Source organism: Muntiacus reevesi, chromosome X (assembly GCF_963930625.1).
Source record: "Muntiacus reevesi chromosome X, mMunRee1.1, whole genome shotgun sequence".
In the NCBI taxonomy this organism is placed as follows: Eukaryota; Metazoa; Chordata; class Mammalia; order Artiodactyla; family Cervidae; genus Muntiacus; species Muntiacus reevesi.
In genome coordinates this window covers 37,509,606-37,525,250 of record NC_089271.1, presented here as the reverse complement: position 1 = coordinate 37,525,250, position 15,645 = coordinate 37,509,606, and the positions used below count along the sequence as shown (strand labels likewise).

The following is a 15,645-nucleotide window of genomic DNA, read 5'->3' as shown; positions in this document are numbered from 1 at the left end:
TTACATGTAGTTGTCCCGTTTTCCAAGCACCATTTATTTAGGAGATTGTCTTTTCTCCATTTTATAGTCTTGCCTCCTTTGTCATAGATTAATTGACCATATGTGAGTGGGTTTATTTCTGGGCTTTCTACCCTATTCCACTGATCTATATTTCTGATTTTGTGCCAGTATCATATTGCTTTGATGACTGTAGCTTTGCAATATAGTCTGAAGTCAGGGAGCCCGATTCCTCCAGCTCCATTTTTCTTTCTTAATATTGTTTTGGCAATTCAGGTTCTTTTGTGTCTCCATAAAAATTGTAAGACTTTTTTTGTTCTAGTTCTGTGAAATGCCATTAGTAATTTGATAGGGATTGCATTGATTCTATAGATTGCCGTGGGTAGTAGAGTCATTTTGACAAAAATATTGATACTTCCAGTCCAAAAACATACTGTATCTTTCCATGTGTTTGTGTCATCTTTGATTTCTTTCATCACCATCTTAAGACCTTTTGCCTTTTTAGGTAGTTTTATTCCTAGGTGTTTTCTTCTTTTTGATGTAATGGTAAATGGGATTGTTTTCTTCTCTTTCTGGTCTTTCATTGTTACTGTATAGAAATGCAACAGATTTCTGTGTTTTACTTTTGGATCCTTCAACTTTACCACATTCATTGATGAGCTCTTGTAGTTTTCTGGTAGCATGTTTAGGATCTTCTATGTATAGTATCATGTCATCAGCAAAGTAACAGTTTTACTTCTTTTCCAATTTGAATTCCTTTTGTTTTTTATTCTCTGATTGCCATGGCTAGGACTTCCAAAACTATGTTGAATAAAAGTGTCAAGAGTGGACATCCTTGTCCCATTTCTCATCTTAGAGGAAAAGCTTTCAGCTTTTCACTGTTGAGTATATTAGCTGTGGGTCCGTCATATATGGCCTTTATTATATTGACAATGTTCTTTCTAGGCTCACTTTCTGGAGAGGTATTTTTAATCATAAATAGATGCTGAATTTTACCAAAAGCATTTTCTGCATCTATTGAGATGATCATATGGTATTAATTCTTCATTTTGTTAATGTGGTGTATCACACTAATTGATTTGTGAATATTGAAAAAAATTCTTGCATCCCTGGGATAAATCCCACTTGATCACAGTGAATGATCCTTTTAATATATTATTGGATCCAGTTTGCTAGTCTTTTGTTAAGAAATTTTGCATCTATGTTTGTCAGTGATATTGGCCTATAATTTTTAAAATTTGTGGTATCTTTGTCTGGTTTTGGCATCAGGGTAATGATGTCCTCATAAAATGAGTTTGTGAGTGCCCCTTCCTCTGCAATATTTTGGAATAGTTTCAGGAGGATAGATGTTAACTGTTCTCTGAATGTTTGATAGAATTCACCTATGAAGCCATATGGTTCTGGACTTCTGTTTGTTTGGAGTTTTTAAATCAGTTTCAATTTCAGTACTGGTAATTGGCCTATTCATATTTTCTATTTTCTCCTGGTTCAGTCTTGGAGATTGTACCTTTCTAAGAATTTGTGTATTTCTTATATGTTTTCATTTTATTGGTATATAGTTGTTAGTAGTAATCTAAGATCCTTTATTTCTGTGGTGTCAGTTGTAACTTCTTTTTCATTTTTGATTTTAATGATTTGGGCCTTCTCCCTTTTTTTCTTGATGTGTCTGGCAAAAGGTTTATCAATTTTATCCTTTCAAAGGACCATCTTTTAGTTTCATTGATCTTTTCTATTTCTTTAGTCTATTGCATTTATTTCTGCTCTGATGTTTATGAGTTATTTCCTACTAACTTTGGAATTTGATTTTCTTTCTCTAGTTGCTTTAGGCATAAGGTTGGGTTGTTTATTTGAGATTTTTCTTATTTGCTGAGGTAAGATTGCATCACTATAAACTTCCCTCTTAAAACAGCTTTTGCTGTGTCCCATAGGTTTTGGATACTTGTGCCCTCATTTTCATTTGTCTCTAGGTATTTTTTGATCTACTGTTTGATTCCTCCAGTGACCCATTCGTTGTTTAGTAGCAATTAACAATACATCAGTGGATTAAGTCGTCAACTTGTACACTTCAAGCCTATACAATATTATATCAAATACATCTCAGTAGTGTATGCATGCTCAGTCATGTCTGACTATTTGTAGCCTGCCAGGCTCCTCTGTCCATGGGACTTCCCAGACAAGAATACTGGAGGGGTTGCATTTCCTCCTCAGGGCATCTCCCCAACCCAGGAATTAAACCCGTGTCTCCTACACTGTAGGAAGATTCTTTACCACTTGAGCCACTGGGAAGTCCATAAAGCTGGAAAAAACTAATTGACTGTATGTGAAAAATCAAATGATAGGCTGAGAGAAAATATTTGCAATAAATATTGATACATCCAAGTGAGGATTTGCATCCAGAATACATAAAGAATTCCTACAAATCAATTAAGATAACTGAGTTTTCAAAATACACACGACTTGAACACCTCATAAAAGAAGATATCGGGAATTCCCTGGCAGTCCAGTGGTTAAGACTCCATGCTTCCACTGCAGGGGGCACAGATTCAATCCCTGGCCAGGGAACTAAGATTCCACATGCCACACAGCATGGCCAATAAATAAATAAATACAGATATCAAAGTAGTCAATGACAAAGTGAATGTTCAGTATTATCAATAATAATGCGAAGTCAAACTGAGATACCTCCATACATTCAGAATGGCAAAAAAAACTAAGTCTGAGGATAACAAGTGTTGATGTGAACAAACTGGAACTTTTCTACTCTGTGGTAGGAGTATGAATTAGTATAATGACTTTGGAATAATGTGAGGCAATACCTTTTAAAGCTAAATATATCTTATTTCTGAGTAAGGTTGAAACATCAATACTTTATAGTTTTAAAGTTCAAATAAATCTTAGTTAAAAGTTTCACACTGAAATTATATAATAGTGAGATCCAAATTCAATTTAGAAAGTGTATAGATTTCTTGTTTACCAAAGTATAACAGTATTAGTATACTAGTGAATGCATAGTTTGCAAAAAGGTGAACCATGGATGGGGCTTTATTTAGAATTTTACAGAAAAGCCTCATTTTATTATATAACAAAAGAGAAATGTAAATGAAACTTTGAAAAGATTTGGGCTATAGGGAAGAGATCTCTAATTCTCTAAAAATGCTGACCTTTTGAAGAGGGAATATCTGAGGGTATGGGTCAGATATTGTAAGCCTTTTAGGGTTTACTTCCTGTACAGTTCAGAATAATATGTGGACATAGTTAGAACACCATCTCCATCAGAGAAGATGGAGCTTTTTAGATCTACTTATTTGGGAAAAGATCAATAAATGTTTCTACTAGTTTTTAAGGATGATCCATTAAGAAGGAATGGAGAAGGGAACGGCAACGCACTCCAGGATTCTTGCCTGGAGAATTCCATGGACAGAGAAGCCTGGAGAGTTATACAGTCCATGGGGTCATAAAGACATGACTGAGTGACTAACACACACACACACATATTAAGGAAAAAAATAGATTGCAGATAATATATACTGTACCTATTGCTAAAATGCTCTTTAAATCAAGTATAAGGATTTCATACTTTAGTATTAATAAAAGCCATGGCATTGGGACAACTGAATGGTATGATGTCATCTCTTCTCTAGATTGAGTTTATTCAATCCAGAGAAGAATGAAGGAAGGGAAGAATACATGATCATTAGGAACAATAAGGGGGAAAGTAGATATTCATTTCCTTAAAGTGACATTCAGACTTAAAAACTCTGAAATCTTTCTGTTTCTAGCCTAAAATATGAAGATTCTATTTTTGCAGCCAACGATACATCCTGTTTATGATAAATGATTCAAGTTCCTGGAATGTCCATTAAGAAAAAATCTACCCCTTCAATTTTTATACTGTTCAGTGCTATTTACTGGAGTTGGAGCTTGTAAGGGAGGATGTGTCAATGTGTAAGGTGGTCCACCTCCAATCCCCTATGGTAGTGGTCCCCAATCTTTTTTGTACCAGGGACCAATTTCATGGAAGACAGTTTTTCCACAGACCAGGGAGAAGGCGGAGGGGATGGTTTGGGGATGATTCAAACGCATTACATTTATTGCATACTTTATTTCTATTATCATTACATCAGCCTCCACCTCAGATCATCAGGCATTAGATCCCGAGGGTTGAGGACCCCTGTCCTATGGAACAATATGGAATAGAAATGTGTTTAAAAACTTTAAGAACAAGACCAGAACACAGTAATTTGTAATGACTATTTATTAATACATGTATCACAAATGTTCACAATATCAATGCATTCTTGTTGGCATGCGAGACAGAGGCATTTTTTTAAGATCTTTTAAAAATATCTTGACTTTTGTTCCCCCTTCACACTCATTTTTAAATTGATTTTGATGAGGTCCTCGATGTCTGTAATGTCAATGCAAAGAAAAAATATAGAAAGAAGTAAAATAACACAATAGCAATTAACTGGGGAAAAACAGAAGTCATTATTTCCTTCACAGGAAGCAACAATACAGCTTTGTAACAGGGTTATACAGGCGCACTAAACCCTCTATACGTTCCCAGGCATGTAACAGCAAGGAGCAAGGAGGCCACCCAAAGCTCGATAATCTCCTCCGTGCATTACACATGCCCTTTTCTCCTCAAGGACAATTACAAAGTATTACATGCCCTAGGCAGCCTGAAGAAGGTGGGAAAGAGCCTTAGTAAAAGGGAAAACCCAACCAAAGGAGATTAAGCCAAAAGAACTGATAGCTATCTGCTTATCTATATCTAGGGGGGTGTGCAGCGTTTATCAATCATGATCAAGGGCTAACAGGAGCCTCCCACACTACATGCAGGGCCCAGCAGGGCCAGTGATGGTGTGGAGAACCAGTCACCTACAATGAGCTGCAGTTGGACCAAGTACAGATGGAGGAGCTGGCACGCACAGGGCCTTGGGTGGGGTCCCCTAGGACTAGATGCAGGGAACCTGGCTACACTCTGGCACAACAGGGCTTCACAAAATGGAACGCTACGCATGATGCAGGCTGAAAGGTGGAGCAGAGGCTGTGTGGGAGCGTCAGTTGCAGTTGCTCGCGGGGTTGGGTGGGGGTTAGGACAGGTGTATGATGTACTGTGCTCTAACATTCTTTGGAAGTCTTTCAAAGATTGCTGCAGTTCCTTTTGCAAACAGGTCTCTTATTCCATCATTCTTGAAAGACTGAGAGAGAAATTAAAACACGTAAATGACTCACCATTAATAAGGACTTAAGGTAACAAGTGGAAGAGAGCATTTTGATGTTTGCCACGATAGCAATAATCACATCTCTTGCCCAGCACCAGAGAAATGAGGCTTTGGCACATGGCCAAGTGCCACCCAGAACAAGGAGTGACGTGACCAAGCAGTACCCTCATCCCTTTGAAGGGGGGAGTCCAGGCCCCAAAGGGAGAGCCCTCCCCACCGCCACTCACCTCCTTACACCATCTCATACTGGTTGGCCGTGATGAACCGGGACAAACAGCAGGCCAGCAGCATGCCAATCAGCTGTTGGCAGAAGGAAAAAGACAACAGGCTCTCAAGTCACTGAGGGAACACATTTCTTTGACCTGCCCCCCTCCACCCAGATATAATTTTTATCGACTGAGGGCTTTTGTACATGAGTGGGGAAAGGGCACTAGGAAAAACAGTCAAGCCTGACTTCAGTAGTGGGAGCGAAGACAGGAAGTCTAAGTGCCAGTGGAAGACAGCTAGAAAGTCTTGAACTGGCCATAAGGTTATAGTTCTAGCTCACTCTGGCCATTGAAAAATGACTTTTGACGTAAGTAATATTAAAATGTGTTCCTATATTCTGAGCATAATGAAAAAAATTAAGTTACTACAGCAAGATAGTAGTAACTACCTGGCATTAGTATGGTAGAATTGAATATCAGAATTGAATTTAGAACCATAACCACATGCATTGGGAAGCTATCTCAGCATAGGCTGATACTCCAGTCATACCTGGCTGACAAGATAATAGTTCTTTCCCTGAGACAATGGGATGCTATTCTGGACTTGGAGAGTTTGCCAAGTAAGTAAGTCATGGAGTAAGTCATGGTTTGTGAGGTGGGGTGGGGGGCGGGTTTGAACTTCTCTTTATCTCTAAATCATGTAGATATTTTAGGCCTAAATGGGCCCATCTACACCCAATGTCTACCCCCTGGGTTTTTAGCACAACCAATATCCACCTTCCCAATCTCTTACCTACTTTGTGCTTTGACTTAACTTCTAACACAAGTGAATCTGATAAAAAGCTGTTACTTCACTGTATCTGTTCTGCTCACTGGAGACCACAGTTCTCATTCCTGACTCAGGAAGATAAGCACTTTTTGGACGGGACTCTGACTGTGTACTTGAGTCTGAATGTCTACAGCTTCTCTTGGCCAGGTGAGGGTCGCTTCTTCTTAAGCAACTGGCCATGTGTTATTGGTTCAGAGGTGGCAATGACCTTGAGAGACAGTCTAGTATAATGTCTAGTATAAAGTCTAGTATAACTTCCCTGGCGGCTCAGCTGGTAAAGAATCTGCTTGCAAATCAGGACACTTGGATTCAATCCCTGGGTTGGGAAGATCCCCTGGAGAAGGGAACAGCTACCCACTCCAGTATTCTGGCCTGCAGAATTCCATGGACTGTATAGTCCATGGGGTCGCAAAGAGTCGGACACAACTTAGTGACTTTCATACACTTCTGTGGCCCCAGGACCAGCCAAATCAGCATCATCTAGGAGTGGGGCCCAGACACTGATGTTTTAACCAGGCTTCTAGTTGACAGAACCACTCACTCAGTCTATCTGGTCACCTTTATCTTACAGATTACACATTGGGTCCTACTGTTGATCAAGGCAACACCTGAACTCTGTTCTTCTTCCTCTCTGCTCAACCCTGCAGGCTGCAGCCCACCTGATTACCTCTCTTGGTCAAATCCCAGATTCTTCTCTTCCTTTATCAAGTGGAAATTGTGCTATGAAACATGCGGATTATAACCTCTGTCAGGTAAGGAAAAATCACCATCTTATTGGACTCATTTCCTACCAAGGCTCTGGCCATAATTTTGTGCCACAAAATACACAGTACTGTGCCTAAACCAAGTGGCCAAAGTAACCATGGCTGTAACCTCCAGAAAAGTGTTAGTTGTCAGTCATGTCTGACTCTGCAACCACATGGACTGTAGCCAGCCAGGCTCCTCTGTCCATGGGGATTCTCCAGGCAAGAATACTGGAGTGGGCTGCCATTTCCTTCTCCAGGGGATCTTCCTGACCCAGGGATCAAACCCAGGTCTCCTGCATTACAGAAAGATTCCTTACTCTCTGAGCTACCAGAATATTGTGCCAAATGAGAAAATAAAATCTCCTCCATGAGTACAAGGATTTTGAGCCGTATAGTTTCTCTCTTTTCATTACATCTGCTATTTTTCAGGACCAACATACACCAGATCACACTTTAGATACTCTCAAAAATCAGATGCCAGCCAACAACCAGAGGCACACAGAACACTTGGGAATACCGAGTTATTTAATCCCTACTACACACCTGGGCAGTACTACCATCCCAATTTTCCAGATAAGTAAATGGGTTCAGTTCAGTTACTCAGTGGTGTCTGACTCTTTGAGACCTCATGAACCGCAGCACGCCAGGCCTCCCTGTCCATCACCAACTCCCGGAGTTTACTCAAACCCATGTCCATTGTGTCGGTGATGCCATCCAACCATCTCATCCTCTGTCGTCCCCTTCTCCTCCTGTCCTCAATCTTTCCCAGCATCAGGGTCTTTTCAAATGAGTCAGCTCTCCACATCAGGTGGCCAAAGTATTGGAGTTTCAGCTTCAACATCAGTCCCTCCAATGAACACCCAGATTCAGGAGAGGTTAAAGAAGCCCCCTCAAACCATACAGGAAGCCCACACAGAGTTTATGGCTCCACCCTCTTCTTCTAACCAAGAAAAGCCCCCTTTCTAGCCTAGACCCTTTCCTCTCCAGAATAGCTCCTCTGCCTCTCACCACCAGGGCTCCCTTCCTGCCTTACATTGCAAACTTCAGGGAGAGGGCTTTCAGTTGGCATGTCTTTATTTGATCTCAAGTTCCTAGACACTCCTTTCTTTGTAAAGCTTATTAGCACTTCAGATTTGTTTTTCATTGACCTCCTGTATGTTTTAGCACTTACAGTAGTCACCATGCCACTTTACAATTTGCAACACTCCTGTATTCAGTGGTTTGCAGTGCTCTCGGCTCCCATGGCAGTTCATAAGCCACACAGCCAAAACATTCTGTGGTATGTATCAATATTTCTTGTATCTAAAATGCCTGTTTTCAGGAGAATATAGTGTGTCCCTCCACCTTTTTACCTCCAAACAGAAACAGTATCATTTTTAAAGCACTGGACAGACTTTCTCACAGAATAACTTTAAAAATATAAGTAAAAATAAAAGCTATTTGCTTTCAAACTGTATTTTGTATTTCTAGGGCAAGAACATACCTTCTTCTGTTTGTCCGTGGGAGAAGATTTTTAAATAATTTTTAAAAATTATTTTTTAACATCTACTAAGAAATTGTTCCTTAAAAAAGTCCTGAGCTGAGGTATATACAAGCTTTGTGAGAACAGCAGTTTACATATATTGGCTTTTATTCTAGTTAATTCTGGTGCAAGAAAAACTAGAATCTGGGATATGGTGGGTGTTCTGAATTATTTGCAGGGTTACTGATTTCACATTTGCTATAGTGTTTCATCATATTTGAGAGAGAACTTTGATCTCTCATTTCCCTTTATCACCAAATTAAAGGAAAGTGGGGAGGGGGGGAACATGCTATACTTAATACCATTTATTAACAGATTATTTCTAGGTACATAACTGAAAGCTTATTAAAAGTAAACACACAGGCTCTTCCTCAGTCTGAATCAGGACCAAATGCTTGCCACTAGACCCAATTATTCTGTAGATAGAAAAATCCATTCTTATTTAGATGAAACATTTCTTTAAGGTTAAATATATGTAAATTCCTCAAGACCAGAGGTATGCTCTGAGGCTGATGTGTTAAGGCTGGAGTATGTGGACACAGGGACAAACTTCTGCTTTAAACCCCAGAGAGAGAGACAGGAAGAGGAGAGCTTGCCTCCTCTGCTAAAAATCCCTCAGGACGGAGATCCCAGAGACGCCTCTCCCTCTCCTCATGGCTGGTGAAATGCCAAATTCCATACAACCTAGGGAGTTTGAGATCAGATTACTGGTATTTGGTCATCTAAAAGACTTTGTAATTAGCCTTCGTCTAATTGTTGGAAGTAACATTTTATTTCTACCACTCAGCCTTGTCTGTACTATATTCTGCTTTCTTTTGAGTCACGAAAGCCTCTGGGAGGACCTTCATGAACTGAGAAGCTACAGAGGGAAGGAGAGAAAAAAGGCCCTAGACTTACAGAAGGCCAACTCTAGCCTTATCGAAGCTTTCCCACAAAGAGAGCTCCAGTAACAGGGATCACATCAATGGGGTTCTGCAGATCCCCAGGAACAGGGTGGAGGCCAAGGGGTAGGGGAGAGGGGCTGAGAGAGGGTAGAGTCTAGCTCAACCAAGACCAGGGCTGTCAGAGGCAATGGGGCAGGGGTATCTTCCCCTGCAATCACTGTGGCCATCAAACGGGCCAGTCCCTGATCCCTGAGGGGCAAAGAGAGGCCAGGTAACAAAGCTATAAAAGACAACTTGCTTAACACTAGGTCTAAAATTTCAACCTTGTCAATGCTTCCCCTGGTGGCTCAAATAGTAAAGAATCTGCCTGCAATGCAGGAGACCTGGGTTCAATCCCTGGGTCAGAAAGATCTCCTGGAGAAGGGAATGGGAACCCACTCCAGTATGCTTGCCTGGGAAATTCCATGGACAGAGGAGTCTGGTGGGCTATAGTCCATCGGGTCCCAAAGAGTTGAACATAACTGAACAAGCTAACACTTTCACTTTTCATAATGCCTGCAGAGATTTTATGCTGATGGCCTAACTGGGAAAGTAAATAAAACTTCCACATCTTTAGGAACATGCCAAGGAATCCGATTTAAAACCAAACCATATAAATACTTTTAGGGACAGTTTCAGAGCCTGAAAACAGTAGGGGAATAGGTAAAAATTCTGTTAGCCTTATTTGGCCATGTCTCATCGAGGCTACTGACAGCTTTGTCCTGTCCTAGATACAGAAAAGATAAACAAGTCCTGGAAAAGAACCCCTGGTCCATAACAAATCGTGGCAGCAGCCTGTGGGCCCTGGAGGAGGCCCTGCAGAGGAGAGGGTTGGGCAGGACAGGAATGGGTATTTTTTGATGAGCACCTTTCTCCTTGCAATTTCACAGACTCAAAGGCACAAACTGCCTTCCATTTAGGTGCTACGTAAGTCAAGAACAAGGGTTATATTTGGCCTAAATGTTGAATGCTGCGGACCAGATGAGACCATCAGAATTGTAGTGGATCTACACTAGTCACCCAACCTCAAGCAAGCCACTCAACTCTCCCTTCCGGAAAACAGCTCTCCTATCCTTACTCAGGACTGTAACATTCTGTGCTTTGGGGGGATTAATCCAGTCTAACAGCTTCCAAGTCTAGTGAAACTGATTACATCGGAGACAGAAGTGCTAATAACCAAGTTCCAACACAGTATCACAAAGTAATACCAGTGTCTAAACTTGGATGCTTGGCTTCCAATTCATGTTAGGGGTGAGGGAGGCGATGGTGTGTGTCTGTGTGTGTCTGTGTGTGTGTGTTCCATCCTCAAGTGTGTGTGTGTGTGTGTGTCTGTGTGTGTGTGTTCCATCCCCAAGCCCCCTCGAATAAAAGAGTAGCTGCCAAAGATGCAAGGGAGGAGGTACCCTATCAAAACACACTCAACTACCTGCTATAAATTAACAGGGCAGCAGGACCTGCCCATCAAGTCTGGACAAATAGGCTTTGCCTTGAGAGGGTAAAGGCACCTGGGAATTTATGGAGAGAAGTAGTTAATGCCTGCCAAACCCCTACTGTCCAAAACCAGCACTCAAGTTCTTTCTTTAAGTTAGCTAAGTTACTTAACAGGGGACCGAGCACTCACAAGTCTATTAAAAGGCTAGACTTCAGCTTGTCCATTATACCACATTTAGGTACATTATACCACACTTATGTTTAATTTCTAAGACAAAAGATATGCAAGACTGGTTTGTTCCAACCAAGGACAGCATGGATGTCATGACAGCAGCTGATGGGTAAGGAGAAGGTGGGGGCAAGTGAGCAGTCAGGGGGCGGGGGCTCTATTCTTTCCTACCTATTTTGATCTCCCTGTGGCCTCTACTCAGCAAAGTTCGTTTTATTACTGGAAGCTCAAGACATAGGCCAATATGATTGATTTAGCCAACATTTATTTGCTAAGTGTCACTATGACACTTGTCCTAAAATTTCTGAACACGTGTGGCTGAAGCTTTGGTGCCAGGTCAGTGACCAGGATCAGCAGGGCTGGTTCTTCTTGAACAGGCATCTGCTAAGTGGCCACCATGGTCCCAGAGAGGCCCTGGATCTGCTGGCATCTGGAAGCCTGCTTCAGCTTCCAGGTTCCCTGAGGCTCCTGGCACCATTCAAAGCTGCAGCTCCCAGCACATCTGACTACCAAGAGCCACCCATGGCCATTCCTCTCCCTGCCCCAAGGTGAACACGGCAGATCTCAAATCTCTGCACTTGACCAGCCACGTGGGTGAATGCTACTGCCTCTGTGATGCTCCTGGGCTTTGGGTTTGCTTTTTTTATCCCAATGACTCTGGAGTAGCTTGATGAGACCTAAAGTCTCTGTGGAGTCTGTTTCAGGCTTCCTTGGGGCTTTCCTCTCTCACTGCCCACAGGGCCACATAGCCAACTCAGTGAGCCCCGCATCAAGGGTTTCTCCTAGGCAGCACAGAAAAACTTTTCGACTTACCTCAGGCCAGGCCCTCCATATGCAAAAACTGCCAGGCTAATGTGCTATTCCTTGATGATAAGTATACAGACAGGCTCATCTTGTAATAACTTATTAAGCTGTATACTTACAATGTCTGCACTTTTCTGTACATGCCATATTTCAATAGCGAAGTTTTAGGAACACATTTAAATAGGATTAAAGTGTATCTGTATTGGTTCGGCAAGAAGGAAAGAGGTCTGGGGACTGCGGGGGCAGGAGGATAGTAATTATAGTCTGGGAGGGCTGATGTCGAATTCAGGCAGGTAAAACCAGAGCCATGGCAACATGACTGAGGTGACATTAATTGGGCTTTGCTGGAAAAAATGATCTGTTCATCTGAAAAAATTCTGCATTATATTTTTTTGTTGTTGCTGTTAGGTATATATGCTCTATCATTTGACCAAGAGATCAGAAGCCCATGGGACAACACACTGCCTGGTGGAGGTGGGCAAAATTTTAGATTTCACTTAATCATGTTCCATCCTTGAGTATATGTGGCTTCCTTAGTTTGCATAATTGCTTCTCTCATTCTTTTCTGGAGGCCAAGTGGAGATAAAGGGATATAACATTTCCGATATACAAATTCAGTTTCCTCTTAAGAAACAACAATCAGACCTTCAGATCAAAATAATGATCACAAGATGAAGTTGGCTACATTTTTTTTTTTTTTTAAGGACGAGATCTCATGCACAATTCCCAGGAACTAAGAAATCAAAAAGGGACAGGTCAACCAGGAAAAGAGCCTCTCCCCTCTCCCCCCAAATCCAAATCAGCCATTTGATGTTTGGAGTTGTTTATGCTCCAATTAAGGCAGCACTTTGTTCAGCTAACCTCCATTTGACCTACAGAAGAAACGAGTTGTTTTTCTGGAGCTAGTCATTAGTTGAACTGTAACCGATATTCCCTCGATGGCAAAACTTCATTTAAGTTGAAAAAGGAAAATCAATAAACAGATGACCTGAGGACTAATGAGCAAGGAGTTCTGACCCCATCCATCAGCCTTTCCCCAGGCACAGGGAGGCCGCCAGAGAATCTGCAGACCAGGAAAAGTGAGCAGGAGACAGAGGAAAGGCTAGACCCGACCACAGGATTACCTGGGAGAATGCAATCCCAAAAGCCACTCCAGCGATGATTCCCATGTTGGTCTCCATGAAACTGGTCACCAGATCATAACAACCCTGAAAAGACAGAGACACAGTCTCAGAGACATGTTTTATCCAGGCCAAATGGGCCTGGGTTATCTTGCCACACTCACACATACACCCCAATCTTCATTTCACAAATACAATGAAAAATTTCAAACAAACAAGAGGAACAGAGGGTGGTACAACAAACTCCCAAGTGACCCTGCCTCTAACATCACAATGAACATGTGGTCAGTCTTGTTTCACTTCAATTGCTTCAAAACTCATCCCCTGGCTGGAGTATCTAAAAGCAAATCCAAGATATACGCTTTCAATCACTAATGTTTACATCATAGGATGAAATTGAACAAGAAGGCTGTAAGATCTATGAGACCAACGCTGTAGGGATCCAGAGGCAGATTTGAACAGATGAAAAACTATCCCGCATCCTTGATCAGGAAAGCTCAGCATGATAAACAGTTACTAGCATTTTCACAACAAATGACAAAATTGCAGATAAAGTGAAATCTGGTTAGAAGGAGGTGGTTGAATGCCTTCCAACTTTATGGCACTTTAGAGTTCTTCATACAAAGACCGCTACTTTTTTTTTTTTAGTAGGGAAAAACCTATGTTCTAGAGTCACTTTTTCACAGATCTACTATGTGACCTTGAACAAGTCACTTTCTCTCTCTGTCAATAACCTCATTCGTAAAATGAAATGAGTGTCCCTTTACCATCCTGTGAAATCTCTACATGTTGTGATTAAGCTGCTGCATTCCCCAACTGTGTTGTGCTCAGTTGTGTCCAACTCTTTTGCAACTCTATGGACTGTAGCCCGCCAGGCTCCTCTGTCCATGGGATTCTCCAGGCAAGAGTACTAGAGTGGTTTGCCATTTCCTGCTCCAGGGGCTCTTCCTGACCCAGGGATTGAACCTGGGTCTCCTGCATTGCAGGCAGAGCCCATGTTGTGATTAAAACCAACACCAATTTTACCAATTTCAACTGTTTAGTTTAAAATGGATAAAATTCAATTTCTTTAAAACAAATGATATGATTTTGATTTTCTCTGGAACTGGGCCAAATCAACCAAGACATCTGAAGTGATGTATTCAGCTTTGGAAAATATGGTCTTTTTCCAGTTCTCTGGAAAAGGACTTCAAACTTGAATGCATGAAGCCTGTGAAAAATCAAGACATTCATTTCAAAAGCAGGGTGAAGAGGATTGTAGTTTATCAAGAAAGGCCCACTGAATTGTAATAACATCTGAAGAACAAGAACAACGAAAAACATAACTCCCATTTTTTAATTCAAAATGTAATGGTTTAACATTTCTCATGGAGCCTAGGAAAATCCCACCAATGCTGTATCTTCTGGTAAGTGATATTTTATGCACTCATATTCTGTTTGCAAAGAAAGATGCATTTCTTTAGCAGCAGTGCTTTGACACATGTTTTCAATGCAATGAATAAACTATGCTCCTCAGTTACCTGGTGCAAATTTGAAGGCCAGGGCAGGGGCGGGGGGCAAAGGAAGTGTATTGTTGCTCATGGGAAGTTTTGAACTGTGATTCTCTCTTTGTAAGAGAAGCTTGCTCACTAATTTCATTTCTACTAATGAAATTATACATAGCACTCTTTCCCAACAGGTATCAGAAAGGAGGTTGGTTCGGGTTAAGAAGTCAAAGCAAGAAGAGAGGTAGATATTCTATTCATAATAGCACTAATAGCCCTTTCTCAAATGGCAACAGCTAAGATAGTGTTTTTCTGTGCTGGTCATTATTCGCTGCTGTATCTCCTCCCCACAGTGATGTGGGGGAGGTGGGGAGATGAAGTTCAGATCACCAGTGTTACATGAGGCCAAAATATAGAAGCACAAGCCCAATAATAGAAACCAGAGAGAAGTCAAGTGGTCTATTTTCTTACCCTGCAAAATAGTTTGGAAAAGGTTTGTTTTTAGAATAGAGTTTTGTTTTGTTTTTTGCTGTGAACTTCAGTTCTACACATAAGGTGAATATGTTTTCCTTGGAAGGAAAGTTATAACCAACCTAGATAGCATATTAAAAAGCAGAGACATTACTTTGCCAACAAAGGTCCGTCTAGTCAAGGCTATGGTTTTTGCAGTAGTCATGTATGGATGTGAGAGTTGGACAGTGAAGAAAGCTGAGCACTGAAGAATTGATGCTTTTGAACTGTGGTGTTGGAGAAGACTCTTGAAAGTCCCGTGGACTGCAAGAAGATCCAACCAGTCCATCCTAAAGGAGATCCGTCCTGGTGTTCACTGGAAGGACTGATATTGAAGCTGAAACTCCAATACTTTGGCCACTTCATGCGAAGAGTTGACTCATTGGAAAAGACCCTAATGCTGGGAAGGATTGGGGGCAGGAGGAGAAGGGGACGACAGAGGATGAGATGGCTGGATGGCATCACCAACTCGATGGACATGGGTTTGAGTAAACTCCAGAAGTTGGTGGTGGACAGGGAGGCCTGGCGTGCTGCGATTCATGGGGTTGCAAAGAGTCGGACACGACTGAGCGACTGAAGTGAACTGAAAGTATGATTTCTTCTCCATTCAGTCAG

General features: G+C 41.5%; 1 protein-coding gene across 1 annotated transcript in view; it reads right to left on the bottom strand.

Annotated features, from left to right (window-relative positions):
• Positions 1–4,228: 4,228 nt before the first annotated feature.
• TSPAN7 (tetraspanin 7) overlaps positions 4,229–15,645 on the bottom strand; it is a 127,517-nt gene continuing 116,100 nt past the window's right edge. The window contains exons 6-8 of the mRNA XM_065915866.1: positions 13,040–13,123; positions 5,453–5,525; positions 4,229–5,201 (exon numbers count right to left, since the gene is read on the bottom strand). Coding sequence (XP_065771938.1) covers positions 5,457–5,525; positions 13,040–13,123 — 153 coding nt within the window. The 3' untranslated portion in view covers positions 4,229–5,201; positions 5,453–5,456. The remainder of the gene's footprint in view (positions 5,202–5,452; positions 5,526–13,039; positions 13,124–15,645) is intronic.